We start from the raw sequence: 21,009 nt of genomic DNA on the forward strand, positions 1-21,009 counted from the left end.
AAACAGTAAAACACAAAAAGCCTGATTTCAACGGTAAAGTCAGGGTTAGCGACGATTTTCCTGTCTCTGTTGAAACCATCTAGTACCTGAGCTGATGACGAAGTTAAAGTAATTAAAGACGCAAATGACGATCCAGGACATTTAGCAAGTACTACATCAAAACCTGAAGAAACTTCCGACAATTTATGTGCTAATGAAAGCTCCGAAGGCACTGATAATGGAAATGGAAATCGCTCGAAAGATAAAAACTTAAACGTTTGGAAACAAGTTTGGAACAATTCGAAAAACGTATCCAAAATTTATTATGACTTATTTTAGCATCGTCTTTGTGAATTTTATTACATTTAATATAAAATTAGTTCTGAAAATGGTGGTGTTACAACTGGGTATAGGCCTAGTGCACCAAGAGTCTTCCGGCGCTTCCGTTAATACAATTTATAAAGGAGAAATTTAATGGATTGTTACATACACAGTATCGGCCCATTCATTACACAAAAAGGTGAAATATGGTTATTGTCCTACACATTTAAAATGTAAATCCATCTATTCATTCATGTGACTTCTAAGATTATGTACTATCAAATTACCCTTCTGTCTGCATATATATAGTCCCACCGATCACACTTGAGGCGTTTTTCACCATTGTATCATCAAAATACTCATACGATTACTAGCATATTCGCACTAATTAAATTCTGTGGGGTTTTTCACCACTGTGAATAAATTGATGTCTGATAAAATGATTCTTCCGCGTGCTTGCATAGTCACACTGATCACATTTGAAGGGTTTTTCACCACTGTGAATACGTTGATGCGCGATCAAATTACCCTTCTGCGTGCTTGAAAAGTCACACTGATCACATACGAAGGGTTTTTCACGTCTGTGAATGCGTTGATGTTTGATCAAATTATTCTTCTGTGTACATTTATAGTCACAACGAGTACATTTGAAGGGTTTTTCGCCGCTATGAATTCGTTGATGTCTGATCACATCAGTCTTCCACGCACTTGCAAAGTCACACTGATCACATTTGAAGGGTTTTTCACCACTGTGATTGCGTTGATGTGCGATCAAACTAATCTTCTGTGTACATTTATAGTCACAACGAGTACATTTGAAGGGTTTTTCGTCGCTATGAATGCGTTGATGCACGATCAAATTAGCCTTCCGCGTGCTTGCAAAGTCACACTGATTACATCTGAAGGGTTTTTCACTACTGTGAACGAGTTGATGTCTGATCAAATTTCTCTTATACTTGTGTGCATAGTCACACTGATCACATTTGTGTTTTTCTTCGTTACCCTTTCTAACGTGACGTTGCAGATCCCTTTTATATTCAGTAGAACACTTTAACCGAAGTTTCTTCTTGAATTTAGCTATAGAATATATATAAAAGAAATATAAAAACGACTAAATTGATAATTTAGCCTAGTATCGAAAATACAGTAACATTCAAGTGAACTTCCTTAAAATAGGTAATGCTGAGGCCTCTACGAAAACTCAGTGTTAAAGAAAAGAAACAGTGCTGATGAGTAAACGAGCATATCAACAAAAAGGGGATGAAGATTAAGGAGAAACCTTGGCTCGAAACCAGAGAGAGTGGTAACTTATCGAAAGGGTTAAACTGGTCGATAAGTTATCGCTTGCTTTATAACTAAAGACCGTGAAATTTTAACTTGACCACCTTGTTTTTTATTAGCACGAGGGGAATTCGCGAAACATCCGCCACTTTTTGATCAAGGTTTGATGACACCTATGACTAATCACCTATTTAGATATCGCGCTCTCATAGAGGTCGGCATAAACCCTTTAGACGAAAGTTATCACTGCGATAACTCGCTTAAAAAGTTGTAACGATGCATAAATAGTGGTTAATTATAAAGGTAAAATGTTTCGGGTCCAGAATAGGATGTTCTAACAGGCCAGGGGTTCGCCGCAGTACCAGTCCATAGAAGAACTCAATCAAATCAGTTTTAAAATTTCCCAATAGTGTTACCGATATGAACCAGGTAGCTCGGTAAAATTCGGAAAAAATAAACATAAACAAATAAACAACTTCCGAAAATATATTTAGATAAAAATTTTATCACTGAAACGGTCCTCAGACAATATACAGAATCCGCGGACATCGAGAAAAATGGCGGCAATAATTCGTAAATGCATTGATTTTCATTAAATTAATTTCTTGCGTGATTCCAAAGGCACACTAATATCATTTGAGGGGTATTTCTGGTTCGCGTTTTAATGGGACGTTACAAATTTCATCCTTACTTAGTTTGATACTGATTTAATTTAGCCTGGATGAAGAAAAACCTTTCACGGTAGAATTAACGATGTACTCATCACACAAAGTTTGCATAAAAGGCATTAAATACGTAGAATTGTGTAGACGCACTTGAAAAGAACAGAATTCCAAGTTGTACGAACAAGCAATGTCGAAGAAAAGTAAAGGCTTTGATCACGTGAATCAGCGTACGCTTCAATAATATAAGCAGTATAACTACGCTAAAGTGCGCAACAATATGGCGTCATGCCACTGTTATTAAGTATTTACAACCACAACGATTGAAAATAAGCATCGCTTAGGGGGCTTTCGACCCAAGAACTAGTTTTCATCTAAGTTTAAAGCGGAATTACGTCCAAAAGCAGGGAGGCCGTGTCTCCATCATTCGCGTTTTTCGGAGGGAAAAAAAACTACATTCGGATTGCATTACGAGCAGTTAAATGAAATACGCGACTAGACTTTATATCGAGAATGCGGAAATAGTTGCTTAGAAATATGACTTCTCAATCTAGGCACTCAAGACTATTAAAGAATGAAATGACTTACGTGCAATTTCCGAACGAGGCGATAAGGTTTTACCCCCTGGATTCTTTGGAGCGACATCTTCTAATGTCTCCGAGCTGGACACCGAACTATCATGATGAACTGCAATTGGAACTTCGGGTAAATCGCTTTCCATAGAGACGGGGGTCAATTCTGATAGTTCAATTGGGTTGCGTTCTACTTCAGGAACAAACACTGGAACACTCAATGAACTCGGATCGACAAACAGTTCCACACTTTGATTTCGTCCATCACTTTTCTTTGCATCTGTCACGGCGATTTCGGATTGATTTTCATCAAGTTCGTTTTCTGGGGCTCCTTCTAATGAATCGCCTTCGACATTTGCATCAAGAGAAAGATCTAAATGTTTTTCGGATTCAACATTCAATTCAGGAACACGAAATTTCTTCGATGGAGTTGAATTATCCTCAGTGTCCCCCTCTGTCGAGACACTTGGCGATTTACGATAAGAATCGTTAATGGTAACATTGTTTTCAAAAGGTTCTCGTGGAGAATCGCTCTCCGTGTTCGTGTCAGGAGTCATTTCGAATGGGTTTTCAACCTTAATTTTTGGTGAAGGCGCACTTTGAGGCAAACTGTCACTGTAGTTCGGTTTAGGGACACACGGATTCGTATTTCGCGTTATAAACCCCATATTTTCAGTTTTTCTCAAGGTAGTTTCGGTGTTTGCATTGTCAACCTCAGAAACAGGTGATTCTTGACTAATATTTTCTTTAGACAGAATGCCTTGGACATTGACAGCTTGGACACTGTGCATCACAACTGGAAGGGTTAACTCCTGGCCATTATTTCCCAAATCATCTTCAACGGGTTCAGTTTTCACGTATTCATCATTAGCTAATTGAAGTATTCCACTTTTCTCCTATTTTTTAAACAATTAACAATAACTCTCATTCTTAAAGTAATTCTCTTTCCAATCGAGTATGAAAGTGAAGAATGTTGCATACCATCAGATCTTTGATTCTCCATTCCAACTCTTTAATGACCCTATTGAGTCTTTCAATTTCGTCTATTTGCTTATTTATCGTTAATGATGTTTTCACTCTCTCTTTTGCCATTTTTGAAATTAAAACATTACACTAAACAAAAAGAGATTCCATTACAAAACAATCTTCGGAGTTTCTTTGGCTAAACGTATTTTAAAGGGGCAAGCAAGAAAAAGGGGAAGATAATGACACGCAAGAAGGGATCAGCAACAAAGGCCCTCGTCGGGTTTCTTTGTTAATAAAGAAACGAAGGAAGTGTTGCCAATCCCCTTAGCTTTGTGCCAATCCTGATAGGTGTTTTCACCAATAACCTTAATTAATTAACCCACTCATAGAGTTTGGTTCTATTTTAAGGCACACCTGATTCGACAACTGTCCATTTAAATTTTCTCATATCTCTGTGCTTAATTTCACACTCCTTAAAAACCCCTATGCTTTGAAAATACCTTGGCTTCCAGTTCCCTAACTCGATCATCTCTAGCTTTTACTTCTTTGATTAGATCATCTTTGCTCAAGTGATCATAGTTACAATCTTCTTCGTAGTCCATTTCCTAAAAACAAAGTTTCAATAACTTAACTCAGTTTGTCTAAAAAAGGGAATATTCCAATAATTTCGCAAATACCTCTTTGATCGCCAACCTTTGAAGATTTACTAAACTCATTTCGGAATTTTGTAACGAGAGTTGGTGAGATTGAAAATCTACCCTAAAATAAAATAATTTTCCAAACTGAAGGTAAATCAAAAACGGACAAGGAAAGTTTCCCGTTCGCTATAAAAAGCTAAGAAAAACATATCGATGCTTAAATTGTGACACTTTTGTTTAAGACTAGGGATTTTCTCAAGCACATTTTCTGAATACAACTACAACTAGCTTCGTATAAATTATTTATTCTGCTAGCATTTTTTACTTTTTAAACAGCAAGAAAGATCAATTTCTGTTCAAAGTATAAAAGTTTCAATAGGTTTGGATCCGTTATGCCTTATTGACACGATCCAAGTTGCATTATAGTCATCACTTACCAGCTTAAACGTTCGACCAAAACACGACATTCTTTAACAAATTCCATCATACTTTGTACAGTTTTCCTGTTATGATAAAATACGTAACATTTTAATAATAATAAAAAGTATGGCCATAAACAAAGATTTAGTGTTAAAAAGGGCGTTTCCCCTCAGTTTAATATACATTCTTACCAGGCAAGGCTTATATTAACATTGTTTTGGTTTCACAGTTACTCACACTGTTGACTGTTCTGTTTTTGGGGTTAAAAAAGAGAAAAAGCTTCAACTTTTATTAAGAGCTTTTCTTGTATATAGATACTCTTTTTAATAATCAATAAAAATACATTAAAGCCTTTAAAGGAGGAGCCGTTACCGTAACAAAGGAATTCACAACAAAGTACAAACGCCAAAAAAAGAGAACGTCTAGCAGACAGCTTTTTCCTAACCAATCAGTCTGGGAAATAAGGATATTTTTTAAACTTGTCCTTAGGAGCAGTCTGGGAAATAAGGATATTTTTTAAACTAGTCCTTGGGACCAGTGACCCCCCCTAGGGTCAGAAATAATAAACTGGTCTCCGGACTGGTTCCAGGCTTTGTTCTCTTATAGATATGCAATTAATAAACTGGTCCTCGGGACCAGTAAGCCCCACTTTTTGAATTAAAAGGCTAGTCCAAGCAATTAATAAACAGGTTTTGGACCAGAGGAAGTGTGCTATTTCCCAGACTGCTTGGGAGTACAGGGTGGGAATTTGAAATAAGGATTTTTTAAAACTGGACATTGGGCCTGCCACCCCCTGGTCTGGATTAAATAAACTGGTCCCTGACCATTGACCAGGACGCGTCGTCTGCTAAAATGAAGAAGTGGAATCCACTTAGTGGATAATTAAAATAGTTGAGCTAACGTCTGGACTCTGGTTACCCTTGAATTTTATTAGAGGTCAAGTGGATCACTGACCCCCCTCCGCTTTAATTTTAAAACTGGTCCAGGCAATTTTTAAACTGGTCATTCGCCATATGCCACCGCCCACCGCCTTATTTCCCAGGCTGCTTGGGACCAGTGACCCCCCTAGTGTCCGAAATAATAAACTGGTCTCCGGACTGGCCCCCAGTCCCCCACCTTTGTTCTTAATTAATAAACTGGTCCCGAGGACCAGTAACCCTCACTTTGAATTTTAAAACTAGTCCAAGCTATTAGTAAACTGGTTTTGAACCAGAGGAAGTGTGCTGAAGACTGCTGTGGAGTGTGGACTGGAGTGAACTGTGGTTCTACAAGTATCATGTCGAGAAAATATGGGAGATTCTACCAGACTTGGACCGCAAAAAGTATCTATAACAATTTTCAAAAGCAAACTAAATATATCTGTAAAAGTAAACTTTACATGGTGTTCGTACAGCCTCAAATGTTTCCTATTTCACGGATAATGGGGGTCTATTACTGAACGATAATTTTAAATTAACCCAAATCAATAGCGTGAACATTTGGTGAATGCCCCGCCATTTGGAGGCTTTACGTTACTCGTTACATGTCGTACCCCTAACGATGTTAATGAAGTAGAACGTAATCTGAAAGATTTTTTTATACGGAATAGACAGATAACAGAAGGTGGTGGAGTTAGAAGCCATTGCGACAGATTCGGTTTATGTGGAATGGACGGGAGACTAGGCAGATAAAGGAATAGTGGCCACTTAAAGAGTGGATCGGTACTCGAGTAAAATAGTTAACATAGCGAAATAATAATAATTTCCCCCGATTACGGGAAAAAGCGTACGCATTTCAGAAATGGGGAACGCGTTTACATCCATGTAAAACCTGTGAACGCGCTCTATTGTAACCAAGCACAGAAAGCCAGACACAGAAACGTCCCTGACAGTACCTCTTAATAGCATAACGTTCCCGGCCGCAGTGTGCCGGTGAATAAACGTTATGGATATAAATGTGATGAACATTAAATAAAAAGTACATACCTTGGTCAAACGGTCGTTTAATATTTCACTCAAAATGTTTAACAGATATTCTTGGAATTAATTGCAACCAAAAGATAGGAGAAGGCAAGTTACAAATATTTATTTGCTCTTGATTGCACGTTTGGAAATTTTCTAGCCTGGAGAGAAGCACCCAAAACAAAATGAAGAGGCGTCTCTATTTTTTATTTTAGTATCGTCATTTTATTTAAAATTAATTCTGAAAACGGCTGTTAGTGAACCAAGAGTCCTGTCCTTGACAATGGCAATGCGCACCGTTTCCGATAATACAATTCAGAAAGGAGAAATTTAATGGATTCTTACGTAAACAGTTTCGGCAAATTCATTACAATAGAGGATGAAAGATGGTTTTTGTACAACAAATTTAAAATGTTCATTTTAAGATCAAAAAGAAATTTTACATTGTCTAGCAGCCTTCAAGCTCATCTATTCGTTCTTGTGACTTCTACGTTTATGTGCTATCAAATTACCCTTCTGCGTGCTTGCATAGTCACACTGATCACATTTGAAGGGTTTTTCACCACTGTGAATGCGTTGATGATTGATCAAAGCATTCTTCCACGTACTTGCATAGTCACACTGATCACATACGAAGGGTTTTTCACCACTGTGAATACGTTGATGCGCGATCAAATTACCCTTCTGCGTGCTTACATAGTCACACTGATCACATTTGAAGGGTTTTTCACCACTGTGAAAGCGTTGATGATTGATCAAAGCATTCTTCCACGTACTTGCATAGTCACACTGATCACATACGAAGGGTTTTTCAACTCTGTGAATACGTTGATGTGCGATCAATTGAACCTTCTGCGTGCTTGCATAGTCACACTGATCACATTTGAAGGGTTTTTCACCACTGTGAATACGTTGATGATTGATCAAAGCATTCTTCCACGTACTTGCATAGTCACACTGATCACATACGAAGGGTTTTTCACCTCTGTGAATGCGGTGATGTGCGATCAATTGAACCTTCTGCGTGCTTGCATAGTCACACTGATCACATTTGAAGGGTTTTTCACCACTGTGAATACGTTGATGCGCGATCAAATTACCCTTCTGCGTGCTTGCATAGTCACACTGATCACATTTGAAGGGTTTTTCACCACTGTGAATACGTTGATGCGCGATCAAATTACCCTTCTGCGTGCTTGAAAAGTCACACCGATCACATTTGAAGGGTTTTTCTTCGTTAAACTTCTTTGTGTGACGTTGTGGACCCTTTTTATATTCAGCAGAATATTTGATCCGAGTTGCACGTTTCTTCCTGAATTTCCCTACAGAAATTTATTAATGAAATATAAAAACGGCACATACGTCATTTACAATATAGTATCAAAAATACAGTAACATTCAAGCGCACTACGAAAACTCATTGTTTTTTTTACGTATGAGTAAACGACCTTATAAACAACAAGTTGGGAAACCAAAAGAGACCTCTACAAGTCGAGACGTTGTTCTTAATTAAATATAATTTATATTGATTATTTTTATCGTCAGTAATTTAGCTTAATATTAGCAAAAATATATAATATTTCATACATATTGTATGAAATATTATATATTTTTGATATTAGTTTAATCATTCTAAGAAACGTTATTCCTAAAATCATTTTAAACATAGCTATTGTTGAAGTTTCAATTCAAGCGTATGCCTCTAACAATTTTTGGAAATTTAGGGTATCAGGGTTCGTACGAAATTTTTACATTCAAAATCCTTGACTTTTCCAGGTTATCCCTGACCAAATTTTTGGCAATATCCCTGACCATTTTAAGGTGTTTACCAGAGCCCACTTCATCACACCTGTCACATATTTAGCATTGGTCGAAGCATGGTTTGATATACCAAACGAAATCCCTGACATATATAGGAATTTTTTTAAATCCCTGACTTATCCCCGACTTTTGCTCCTATTTTCCATATCCCTGACTTATCCAGGTTCCGTTTCGAATCCTGGGTAAATAAGGCTATTGATTCACAATAAATAATAAGAAAACCCGCAAGCGCGTGAGCGCGGTGACAGACACGTCCAGTGTAATACCCCTCCGTGACGACATCGTCAAACGGAGAGGTAAAAAGGGGATGAACATAAATTGAATTGCAAGAGAAACTTTGGCTCGAAAGGACGTATTTTCAAATTCAACGGGTGTTCGGAGAATCAAATTCTAGCTGATGCTGCGTGCAGACAAGCTACCATTTTCTTTCGTTCTGGCACCCACTCTCTGTTGTCACATCTAGTTTTCACTTTGTTTCTCTACCTAGCAAAAGGCACCCTGAGTGCAACTACATCTTCTTCTACTTCTGATAGAACGTAGTCTTCGTAAAACTCACCGAATAATTTCCCTAGCCAGATTATTTAACTCAAAGCGAGATAAATTTTTGTGATTTTCGAGACCGAGAGAGATGTCGATCGACAACTCTCTTTCGAAGCTTACAGAATAGGCACCCTGGTGTTGTTAAGTAAAAGTCGTACCTAATTGATACTCAATGCCCGCCCTTACGAAAATAAATCGGTCTAAACATGGTCTATTTTTGCACTTTAAACACTAAAAGAAGTCTTATTTTGTTCTTGATTAGTCTAAGTTAAAAATAGGGATGATCGAAGGTTTATTTTAGGCTATTATAAGACCAATATTTAGCTTTAGTTTTAAGATGGTCTAACTTAAGATCCATTTTAGGCTTATGATACGTCTTTGCACGGTCTTAGCCAAAGCAATTCTGGATTCCCTAAATTACAGACCAACATAAAGGTCCTACTTTTTCCTTTTTCCAAGAGGTTCTTTAGTCCAGTCTAACATTTAGATGTTTAGACGTTTTAAAGACGCCTATGTTCAGTGTTAAAGATGACATCTAAAATCGGTTGCCCTTATAGACCATCTAAGAGGTCTTAATTCTTCCTCTTTCCAAGATGTTCTTCAGTCCGGTCTAACATTAAGATGTTTAGACGTTTTAAAGACGCCTATGTTCAGTGTTAAAGATGACATCTAAAATCGGTTGCCCTTATAGACCAACTTAGAGGTCTTCATTCTTCCTCTTTCCAAGATGTTCTTCAGTCCGGTCTAACATTAAGATATTTAAGACGTCTTAAAGACGCCTATGTTCAGGGTTAAAGAAGACACCTAAAATCTGTTGCCCTTGTAGACCAACTTAGAGGTTTTAATTCTACCTCTTTCCAAGAGGTACGTTTTTCAGTCCGTTCTAATATTAAGATGTTTAAGCAGTCTTATAGACGCTTATGCTCAGGGTTAAGGATAACGTCGTAAGCTGCAAGTCGTTATAGACGCAGAAAATCATGATCTACATTTTCAGACGTCTATGTTTATTCATGATCTTGTCATATTCCAACACGTTAACAATGTCATTTAGAAAAATATCATCCCCAACCCAAACAGAAGTCTGATGCGAATTAATATTATTGACAGAAATTATTTCTGTGCCATCATTTCTAGTGTAAACAACCATTTTTATGGGATATCGATTTAAGAAGGCTAGGTCTCCGTTGTAAAGCAATCATCAACTGTCAGTTTCTTAACAATAGCAAAATATTCTGGGGTTCGGTTGAAGGGGGGGGGGTTCGTGTTTAAGAAAGAAATAATTTATCCTTAATCTAAGCCACCGTCGCTATTTTGGTATGTAATGAAACAGTTATGTCTTTTCATTCTTAGCAGCGTTAAACTCGTATAAGTTTTCCGTTCGAACAGTTTAAAAGGTCTAAAATAAGTACCTTTAAAAGGGCAGACTATAGGTCTAGAAATTAAAGCTTGAGACTTTTTGCTTAAGTTCCAAAAATAAGAGGTTTTTAGCCTAGAAACAGCCAGGTTGTGTAAGAAAAAGGCGGGAAATGAACATGCAGACTGTAGAGGGTCAAAGGAAAAAACATGAAAGCATGAGAAGGTCTAAAAAATAAGAGGTTTCTAGCCTAGAAACAGCCTGACGCATGCGTGGAAGTGTAATAAAAACGCGGGAAATGAACGTTCGAGCATCGAGCCACAGTCGGGTGAGAGCCTGCCGGTTATGTACATAACGGTTTTTTCGCGCTTCCATATTCCCGTATTTAAAAGATCTGTCAGGTATCATCGGATTAATTTTCATACTAAACCTGCATCGTTTGACTAAATTGTACCAAGTAAATATTTTACGCTGTTTTAATAGTAAGCAGGGAAAAGTATACTTAATATTCTATTTGTGGCATGTAAATATTTATAGATTTTACCAACGACGCCTGAAATATCTGAAATGGCCAACTTAATTGAGACTATAAACAACGAAAAAGATTTATTCTTCTATGGTGTTCTAAGTTTTAAATGATAGTGAAATAATTCCGATTACTGTAGCCATGCAGCAGAGCAGATGATTCAAATGAAGAATCTATTGGGAAAGGCAAGTCTGTGGCCGTTGAGCAACAAAGTGGGAGTGACATTGAAGGAAATGTGCACGAAGACATTATCATTTAAATAAAAATACCTAAAATGCTTAAACTAATTGTGATGATTGAAAAAATATTATATACGTTTATTCCGTCACTCAGCCCGAATTTCTCTTAAACATCGGACGACTTGAATTTATCCTCTAATCAGACTTCTCGAGAGCATCTTCCATTCAGACTTCTCGAGAGCATCTTCCATTCAGACTTCTCGAGAACATCTTCCATTCAGACTTCTCGAGAACATCTTCCATTCAGGCTTCTCGAGAACATCTTCCATTCAGACTTCTCGAGAACATCTTCCATTCAGACTTCTCGAGAACATCTTCCATTCAGACTTCTCGAGAACATCTTCCAATCAGGCTTCTCGAGAACATCTTCCAATCAGGCTTCTCGAGAACATCTTCCAATCAGGCTTCTCGAGAACATCTTCCAATCAGGCTTCTCGAGAACATCTTCCAATCAGGCTTCTCGAGAACATCTTCCAATCAGGCTTCTCGAGAACATCTTCCAATCAGGCTTCTCGAGAACATCTTCCAATCAGGCTTCTCGAGAACATCTTCCAATCAGGCTTCTCGAGAACATCTTCCAATCAGGCTTCTCGAGAACATCTTCCAATCAGGCTTCTCGAGAACATCTTCCAATCAGGCTTCTCGAGAACATCTTCCAATCAGGCTTCTCGAGAATATCTTCCATTCAGACTTCTCGAGAACATCTTCCATTCAGACTTCTCGAGAACATCTTCCATTCAGACTTCTCGAGAACATCTTCCATTCAGACTTCTCGAGAACATCTTCCATTCAGACTTCTCGAGAACATCTTCCATTCAGACTTCTCGAGAAAATCTTCCATTCAGACTTCTCGAGAAAATCTTCCATTCAGACTTCTCGAGAAAATCTTCCATTCAGACTTCTCGAGAAAATCTTCCATTCAGACTTCTCGAGAAAATCTTCCATTCAGACTTCTCGAGAACATCTTCCATTAGGACTTCTCGAGAACATCTTCCATTCAGACTTCTCGAGAACATCTTCCATTCAGACTTCTCGAGAACATCTTCCAATCAGGCTTCTCGAGAACATCTTCCAATCAGGCTTCTCGAGAACATCTTCCAATCAGGCTTCTCGAGAACATCTTCCAATCAGGCTTCTCGAGAACATCTTCCAATCAGGCTTCTCGAGAACATTTTAAAATCAGGCTTCTCGAGAACATCTTCCAATCAGGCTTCTCGAGAATATCTTCCATTCAGACTTCTCGAGAACATCTTCCATTCAGACTTCTCGAGAAAATCTTCCATTCAGACTTCTCGAGAACATCTTCCATTCAGACTTCTCGACAACATCTTCTATTCAGACTTCTGGACAACATCTTCTATTCAGACTTCTCGAGAACATCTTCCATTCAGACTTCTACAGAACATCTTCCATTCAGACTTCTCGAAAACATCTTCCATTCAGACTTCTCGAGAACATTTTCCATTCAGACTTCTACAGAGCATCTTCTATTCAGACTTCTACAGAACATCTTCCATTCAGACTTCTACAGAACATCTTCCATTCAGACTTCTACAGAACATCTTCCATTCAGACTTCTCGAGAACATCTTCCATTCAGACTTCTCGAGAACATCTTCCATTCAGACTTCTCGAGAACATCTTCCATTCAGACTTCTCGAGAACATCTTCCATTCAGACTTCTCGAGAACATCTTCCATTCAGACTTCTCGAGAACATCTTCCATTCAGACTTCTCGAGAACATCTTCCATTCAGACTTCTCGAGAACATCTTCCATTCAGACTTCTCGAGAACATCTTCCATTCAGACTTCTCGAGAACATCTTCCATTCAGACTACTCGAGAACATCTTCTATTCAGACTTCTACAGAACATCTTCCATTCAGACTTCTACAGAACATCTTCCATTCAGACTTCTCGAAAACATCTTCCATTCAGACTTCTCGAGAACATTTTCCATTCAGACTTCTACAGAGCATCTTGTATTCAGACTTCTACAGAACATCTTCCATTCAGACTTCTACAGAACATCTTCCATTCAGACTTCTACAGAACATCTTCCATTCAGACTTCTCGAGAACATCTTCCATTCAGACTTCTCGAGAACATCTTCCATTCAGACTTCTCGAGAACATCTTCCATTCAGACTTCTCGAGAACATCTTCCATTCAGACTTCTCGAGAACATCTTCCATTCAGACTTCTCGAGAACATCTTCCATTCAGACTTCTCGGGAACATCTTCCATTCAGACTTCTCGAGAATATCTTCCATTCAGACTTCTCGAGAACATCTTCCATTCAGACTTCTCGAGAACATCTTCTATTCAGACTTCTCGAGAACATCTTCTATTCAAACTTCTCGAGAACATCTTCTATTCAGACTTCTCGAGAACATCTTCTATTCAGACTTCTACAGAGCATCTTCCATTCAGACTTCTACAGAGCATCTTCCATTCAGACTTCTCGAGAACATCTTCCATTCAGACTTCTCGAGAACATCTTCCATTCAGACTTCTCGAGAACATCTTCCATTCAGACTTCTCGAGAACATCTTCCATTCAGACTTCTCGAGAACATCTTCCATTCAGACTTCTCGAGAACATCTTCCATTCAGACTTCTCGAGAACATCTTCTATTCAGACTTCTACAGAGCATCTTCCATTCAGACTTTTCGAGAACATCTTCCATTCAGACTTCTTGAGAACATCTTCCATTCAGACTTCTCGAGAACATCTTCTATTCAGACTTCTCGAGAACATCTTCCAATCAGGCTTCTCGAGAACATCTTCCATTCAGGCTTCTCGAGAATATCTTCCATTCAGACTTCTCGAGAACATCTTCCATTCAGACTTCTACAGAGCATCTTTTATTCAGACTTCTGCTGAGCATCTTCTATTCAGACTTCTACAGAGCATCTAATATTCAGACTTCTACAGAGCATCTTCCAATCAGACCTCTCAGGGACATCTTCTATTCAGACTTCTACAGAGCATCTTCCAATCAGACCTCTCAGGGACATCTTCTATTCAGACTTCTACAGAGCATCTTCCAATCAGACCTCTCAGGGACATCTTCTATTCAGACTTCTACAGAGCATCTAATATTCAGACTTCTACAGAGCATCTAATATTCAGACTTCTACAGAGCATCTTCTATTCAGACTTCTACAGAGCATCTTCTATTCAGACTTCTACAGAGCATCTTCTATTCAGACTTCTACAGAGCATCTAATATTCAGACTTCTACAGAGCATCTTCCAATCAGACCTCTCAGGGACATCTTCTATTCAGACTTCTACAGAGCATCTAATATTCAGACTTCTACAGAGCATCTAATATTCAGACTTCTACAGAGCATCTAATATTCAGACTTCTACAGAGCATCTTCCAATCAGACCTCTCAGGGACATCTTCTATTCAGACTTCTACAGAGCATCTAATATTCAGACTTCTACAGAGCATCTAATATTCAGACTTCTACAGAGCATCTTCCAATCAGACCTCTCAGGGACATCTTCTAACCATAACAGACGTTGTATAGGGCTATTCTATACAGAGGTCTGTAGACCATCTTAAAATCAGACTAAAAATGGTTTCGCGCAGGTGCAAATTATTAAGAGGTTTAAGACCTCTTCTAGACGTCTAGAATACTTCTAAAAGACCTCAAATTGAAGTATTCTAGATGTCTAGAAGAGGTCTTAAACCTCTTAACAACGTGAAAAAAGCAATTGGTCTAAACTGCTCCTAAATGAAGACCCATTATTTTCGTAAGGGCGGCCTAACCGTCCCCGCATAAATGTTGCAGGGACTTTAAGGAAATTGGTTTAATCTGTGGACATCTTGAACAAGTTGGGAAAACCAAAATATTACCTCTCCGAGACAAGCGGTCTACTACTACAAAGTTATTTTCCTAGATATGGAATTTTTTCTCTTTTTTGAAGTAAAAATTTACGAAATATTGAAGCAGTATTCCAAGCATAGCGAATATACAGTAAAGCAGACGACATTTTACATCCAATAAGGATAAATCTTGGACACATGGAAATCAGTCAATGGCAAAAAGAACAGGAAATGAAGTCTACGCTTCAGCTGTTTACCCTATATTCTGATAGCTACATTCACAACTGGTTAGCAGTGTAAACACTATCGTTTCGTCTCACTTCAACAATATTCTTAGTTTGCCAACATGAGCGTTAACGTTAAATAATAAGAAAGCTAAATTGTAGCTAGACGCACTGATAGTCAATGCGCACCATAAAGAGAACAAAAAAACTCTGTAGCTTAGCCCTACTAATCTAATTGCCACCATAATCTTTTCTTCTATTATAAAATCTTAACCTGATTATTTGAGAGTGTATTTAACTTTCGGCTCACTCTGAACCGTTGATGTCTCTTCATTTCAGACACGAAAATCAAAACCCAAAGTTTACTTCACCTCAGGCCTCAATTATTTACTCTTTATTTCACTAAGCCTATTGCGGGTAACACTAGATATACCCGCCGGAGTCTAGATCTTTGCTTTCTTCATGAAATTACTAAACCAAGGATTATTCTATATACAGATGTAGTATAGCTTAAGTAAAATATAAACAGCCATTTCAAATAATAATATTAAAAAAGATCTTTGGAATATCAAAATGTAACAGAGCTTTAAAGCTACAAAAGTACTAAATGCATCATAATTACGAAAAATATTTCCACATATTCATTTTATATTAAGGATAAAAGAAATATTATGGTTCTGTAGGATTTCTTTACACATCAAAATAAAACGAACTTCTAACGCAGCGCACTAGTGTAACAACGGACGGACACACACAGACAAAAACATAGACTGCTTTTTAACTCTTTCCGTATTAATTTTGAATTGAGAAACAAGATTATCTTAAATATTAAAATAAATATAATTAATATTTAATATTTTCTTCGTTAGTTATTCGCCTTATTGAACGTTACATCGTTTTAAAAAAGAACAATTAAACATTCTTGAGAGACTCGACTAATATTGGCGTTTGAAATGAAGCATACGCCGGTTGCTTTGCCTTACTCAAATAGGTAGTATATAAGGATTTCGAATCGCAGCTATGGATAAGAACAGCGCAATTGCGTGAACCTTTGGTGGAAGCCCCACCTTAGGGAGGCCGGACGTTTCTCGTAACCCTGGCCGATCGCCGCGTATGTCTTAATCTTAAGGATTATGATGGAGAAGAAGCCAGGTGTGCAGACTGGTGTCCATGTGGGATGGACAAAAACAATGACCAGATGATGGTGGTGTGTAGAAACCAGTGTGTACAGACTGGTGTCCATGTGGGATGGACAAAGACCAGAAGATGGTGGTGTGTAGAAGCCAGTGTGTACAGACTGGTGTCCAAGTGGGATGGATAAAGACCAGAAAATGGTGGTGTGTAGAAGCCAGTGTGTAAAGACTGGTGTCCATATGAGATGGACAAATGGCCTGAGGATAGTGGTGTTAGATAGGCAATGGATAATAGCCATTGTAAGTGGAATACAATTTTCCAAATTTCCGGGAACTGTAAATGCGGTCCGGAATTTGGGAAAACGTTTGCTCCGATTTGAAAACTGCGAACGCGGTCCCCTGGGGTGTAAGTCAATAACAACAGACTGACACACACACAGACAGACAGACAGACACACAGACAGACACGTCGAAATTAGAACCTCTCCGTGACATACGTCACTCGGAGAGGTAAAAATGGCGGCTAGAAATGTGAAGTTTCTTAGTGTAATTTGTAAATGCATTGATTTTCATCAAATTAATTTCTTGCGTGCTTCCAAGGGAACACTAATCTCATTTGAGGGGTTTTACTGGTTCGCGTTTTAATGGGACGTTATAAATTTCATCCTTACGAAGTTTGATACTGAATTAATTAAGCCTGGATGAAGAAAAACATTTTACGGTAGAATTAACGATGTACTCATCACATAAAGTTTGCAAAAAAAGGCATTAAATACGTAGAATTGTGGAGACGCACTTGAAAAGAACAGAATGCCAAGTTGTACGAACAAGCAATGTCGAAGAAAAGTAAAGGCTTTGATCACGTGAATCAGCGTACGCTCCAATAATATAAGCAGTATAACTACACTAAAGTGCGCAACCACAACGATTGAATATAAACATCGCTTAGGGGCTTTCGACCCAAGATTAGTTTTCATCTAAGTTTAAAGCGGAATTACGTCCAAAAGCAGGGAGGCCGTGTCTCCATCATTCGCGTTTTTCGGAGGGTGAAATAATACATTCGTTTTATATTACGAGCAGTCAAAAGAAATACGCGACTAAACTTTATTCCGAGAAGGCGGAAATAGTTGCTTAGAAATATGATATCTCAATCTAGGTACTCAAGACTATTAAAGAATGAAATGACTTACCTGCAATTTCCGAACGAGGCGATGAGGTTTTACCATCTGGATTCTTTGGAGCGACATCTTCTAATGTCTCCGAGTTGGACACCGAACTTTTATGTTGACCTGCAATTGGAACTTCGGGCAAATCGCTTTCCATAGAGACGGGGGTCAATTCTGATAGGTCATTTGGGTTGCGTTCAAGTTGAGGAACACACACTGGCACACTCAATGACTTCGGATCAACACGCTTCAGTTTTGGCAAGCACAGTCTCATAGTTTGATTTTGCTTATTGTAAGTTTTCTTTGCATCTGTCAAGATGATCGTGGATTGGTTATCATCAAGATCGTTTTCACGGGCTTCTTCTAGCGGATCGCTTTCGGCATTTGCATCAAGAGAAAGATCCAAATGTTTTTCGGATTCAACATTCAATTCAGGAACACGAAATTTCTTCGATGGAGTTGAATTATCCTCAGTGTCCCCCTCTGTCGAGAAACTTGGCGATTTACGATAAGAATCGTTAATGGTAAAATTGTTTTCAAGAGGTTCTCGTGGAGAATCGCTCTCCGTGTTTGTGTCAGGAGACATTTCGAATGGGTTTTCAACCTTAATTTTAGGTGAAGGCGCACTTTGAGGCAAACTCTCACTGTATTTCAGTTTAAGGAGACATGGATTCGTAATTCGCTTTATAAACCCCATATTTTCAGTATTTTTCAAGGTAGTTTCAGGGTTTGAATTGCCAACCTCAGAACCAGGTGATTCTTGACTAATATTTTCTTTAGACAGAATGCCTTGGACATTGACAGCTTGGACACTGTGCATCGCAATTGGAAGGGTTAACTCCTGGCCATTATTTCCCAAATCATTTTCAAAGGGTTCAGTTTTCACTAATTCATCGTTAGGAAATTGAAGTATTCCACTTTTCTCCTATTTTTTAAACAATTAACAATAACTCTCATTCTTAAAGTAATTCTCTTTCCAATCGAGTATGAAAGTGAAGAATGTTGCATACCATCAGATCTTTGATTCTATTTTCCAACTCTTTATTGACCCTATTGAGTCTTTCAATTTCGTCTATTTGCTTATTTATCGTTAATGATGTTTTCACTCTCTCTTTTGCCATTTTTGAAATTAAAACATTACACTAAACAAAAAGAGATTCCATTACAAAACAATCTTCGGAGTTTCTTTGGCTAAACGTATTTTAAAGGGGCAAGCAAGAAAAAGGGGAAGATAATGACACGCAAGAAGGGATCAGCAACAAAGGCCCTCGTCGGGTTTCTTTGTTAATAAAGAAACGAAGGAAGTGTTGCCAATCCCCTTAGCTTTGTGCCAATCCTGATAGGTGTTTTCACCAATAACCTTAATTAATTAACCCACTCATAGAGTTTGGTTCTATTTTAAGGCACACCTGATTCGACAACTGTCCATTTAAATTTTCTCATATCTCTGTGCTTAATTTCACACTCCTTAAAAACCCCTATGCTTTGAAAATACCTTGGCTTCCAGTTCCCTAACTCGATCATCTCTAGCTTTTACTTCTTTGATTAGATCATCTTTGCTCAAGTGATCATAGTTACAATCTTCTTCGTAGTCCATTTCCTAAAAACAAAGTTTCAATAACTTAACTCAGTTTGTCTAAAAAAGGGAATATTCCAATAATTTCGCAAATACCTCTTTGATCGCCAACCTTTGAAGATTTACTAAACTCATTTCGGAATTTTGTAACGAGAGTTGGTGAGATTGAAAATCTACCCTAAAATAAAATAATTTTCCAAACTGAAGGTAAATCAAAAACGGACAAGGAAAGTTTCCCGTTCGCTATAAAAAGCTAAGAAAAACATAGCGATGCTTAAATTGTGACACTTTTGTTCAAGACTAGGGATTTTCTCAAGCACATTTTCTGAATACAACTACAACTAGCTTCGTATAAATTATTTATTCTGCTAGCATTTTTTACTTTTTAAACAGCAAGAAAGATCAATTTCTGTTCAAAGTATAAAAGTTTCAATAGGTTTGGATCCGTTATGCCTTATTGATACGATCCAAGTTGCATTATAGTCATCACTTACCAGCTTAAACGTTCGACCAAAACACGACATTCTTTAAAGGGAGCCACCGGAGGGTATGCTAGCCAGTCTGCCTATTCGTTTCAAATTTCGACGCTGCACTTTTGTGGCGCTAAATCTGCACGTCCAACTTTTTTTCAGTTTTCTGTGGGAGAAGCCTGGTTCTAGGTGGCCATGATATTACTACGCGCCTTGAAAGCCTACAGAAGGCTGAAAGTTTGAAACGCTGGTACTACGGTCACTAACGGCTTGTCAGTCCGTCTCTCTCTCTCTTACACGTTTGTTGTAACGGTTTTGCGCGATACTGTTTCCTTTGTTTCAACATTCAAAATTATTCCAATTAGCGGCTTAGAAAAGCGCAGTTGAAAAGAGACCAAACAAAAGTGTTTCTTTTAGAGGCTAGTGAGCAGTGGCAAAGGGAAAAGTCAAACTGGATTGCGGTTAATATTGGAAGCCAAGTAAAATTGAAGCAAAGGCCTAACGATAGTGCACGGTGTGGTGCTGCTTCCGCTGGTGCATCATGGTTATCATTGTCAAAAGTTCCCATAGGGAATGTAGTTTTAGCACAAGTGCGTGCTAAAATTTTGGCTAAAACTCCTCATCAGGACCCAAATAGTATTCCCAAGATGAATGTTTATTTCGCTCAACACTTATTGACTTTACACGAAAGGTTTTGTACCGAATGTTATGATATGAAGAAGGGTAAGTAGTAAACTTTGGGTTTTTAGATTGTATTATTTGAAACCTTTTCTCTGTAAAGCAGCAGTGCAGCCAGTACTTATAGCTACGGAGAGTGAGGAGCAATTCATGACACGTATGGAAGGTAAGATCAAAAGTAGACCTTTAATTTGTAAATCCTCAAAAAATAAACTGTGAAGCGAGGGCAGTAACTAATATATTAAAGCTTGTTAGTACAAAGCCTCCTCTTGTTCATAACTCGGGTAATGTATGTAATTTATATTTATATTTTTTGCAGTAATATCACACCATGATTCACATCTGGAATCGGAGAAAAGGGTAAAACCTGTTAAAGTGGTGCAAGGTAATATATATATATATTTTAATGATCACAACCTCAGTTTTAGGGTGTTGTGAACATCACAATTTTTAAAAAACATATTGAATATGCTCTTTCATATACAGAGTTTGTTAATGAAACCCTGGATCAAACCAGCGTAACTAGCATTTCAGGTATGAGGTTTATCCACTTGAGCTCAAAGAAATTGCAAGAAGATTCCTTTTTTTTCTTTATGAAGTGTTCAAACAAGTGGATTTTATTTGATATTGAATGACAAATTAGGCTAGAAATGTTAAAAACTCAT

General features: G+C 38.0%; 2 protein-coding genes across 2 annotated transcripts; both read right to left on the reverse strand.

Annotated features, from left to right (window-relative positions):
- Nucleotides 1-251: 251 nt before the first annotated feature.
- On the reverse strand, nucleotides 252-7,251 carry LOC149679183 (uncharacterized). The gene is made up of 6 exons (XM_089834833.1): nucleotides 4,857-7,251; nucleotides 4,459-4,540; nucleotides 4,282-4,386; nucleotides 3,797-3,928; nucleotides 2,832-3,711; nucleotides 252-1,377 (listed from the first exon to the last, which is right to left on the reverse strand). The coding sequence occupies exons 1-6, from the start codon at nucleotides 4,904-4,906 to the stop codon at nucleotides 689-691; spliced, it is 1,938 nt and encodes a 645-aa protein (XP_089690959.1). The 5' UTR covers nucleotides 4,907-7,251; the 3' UTR covers nucleotides 252-688.
- On the reverse strand, nucleotides 4,907-19,842 carry LOC149679184 (uncharacterized). Its single transcript, XM_089834832.1, has 6 exons — nucleotides 19,293-19,842; nucleotides 19,116-19,220; nucleotides 18,631-18,762; nucleotides 17,645-18,545; nucleotides 5,031-8,101; nucleotides 4,907-4,922 (listed from the first exon to the last, which is right to left on the reverse strand). Exons 1-5 carry the CDS (start codon nucleotides 19,329-19,331, stop codon nucleotides 7,248-7,250), a joined length of 2,031 nt encoding a protein of 676 aa, XP_089690958.1. The 5' UTR covers nucleotides 19,332-19,842; the 3' UTR covers nucleotides 4,907-4,922; nucleotides 5,031-7,247.
- Between the last annotated feature and the right edge of the window lie 1,167 nt (nucleotides 19,843-21,009).

The sequence above is a fragment of the Phalangium opilio genome, unplaced genomic scaffold (assembly GCF_054372755.1).
Source record: "Phalangium opilio isolate 3A_F unplaced genomic scaffold, DU_Popi_V2 ptg000041l_1, whole genome shotgun sequence".
Taxonomy (NCBI): domain Eukaryota; kingdom Metazoa; phylum Arthropoda; class Arachnida; order Opiliones; family Phalangiidae; genus Phalangium; species Phalangium opilio.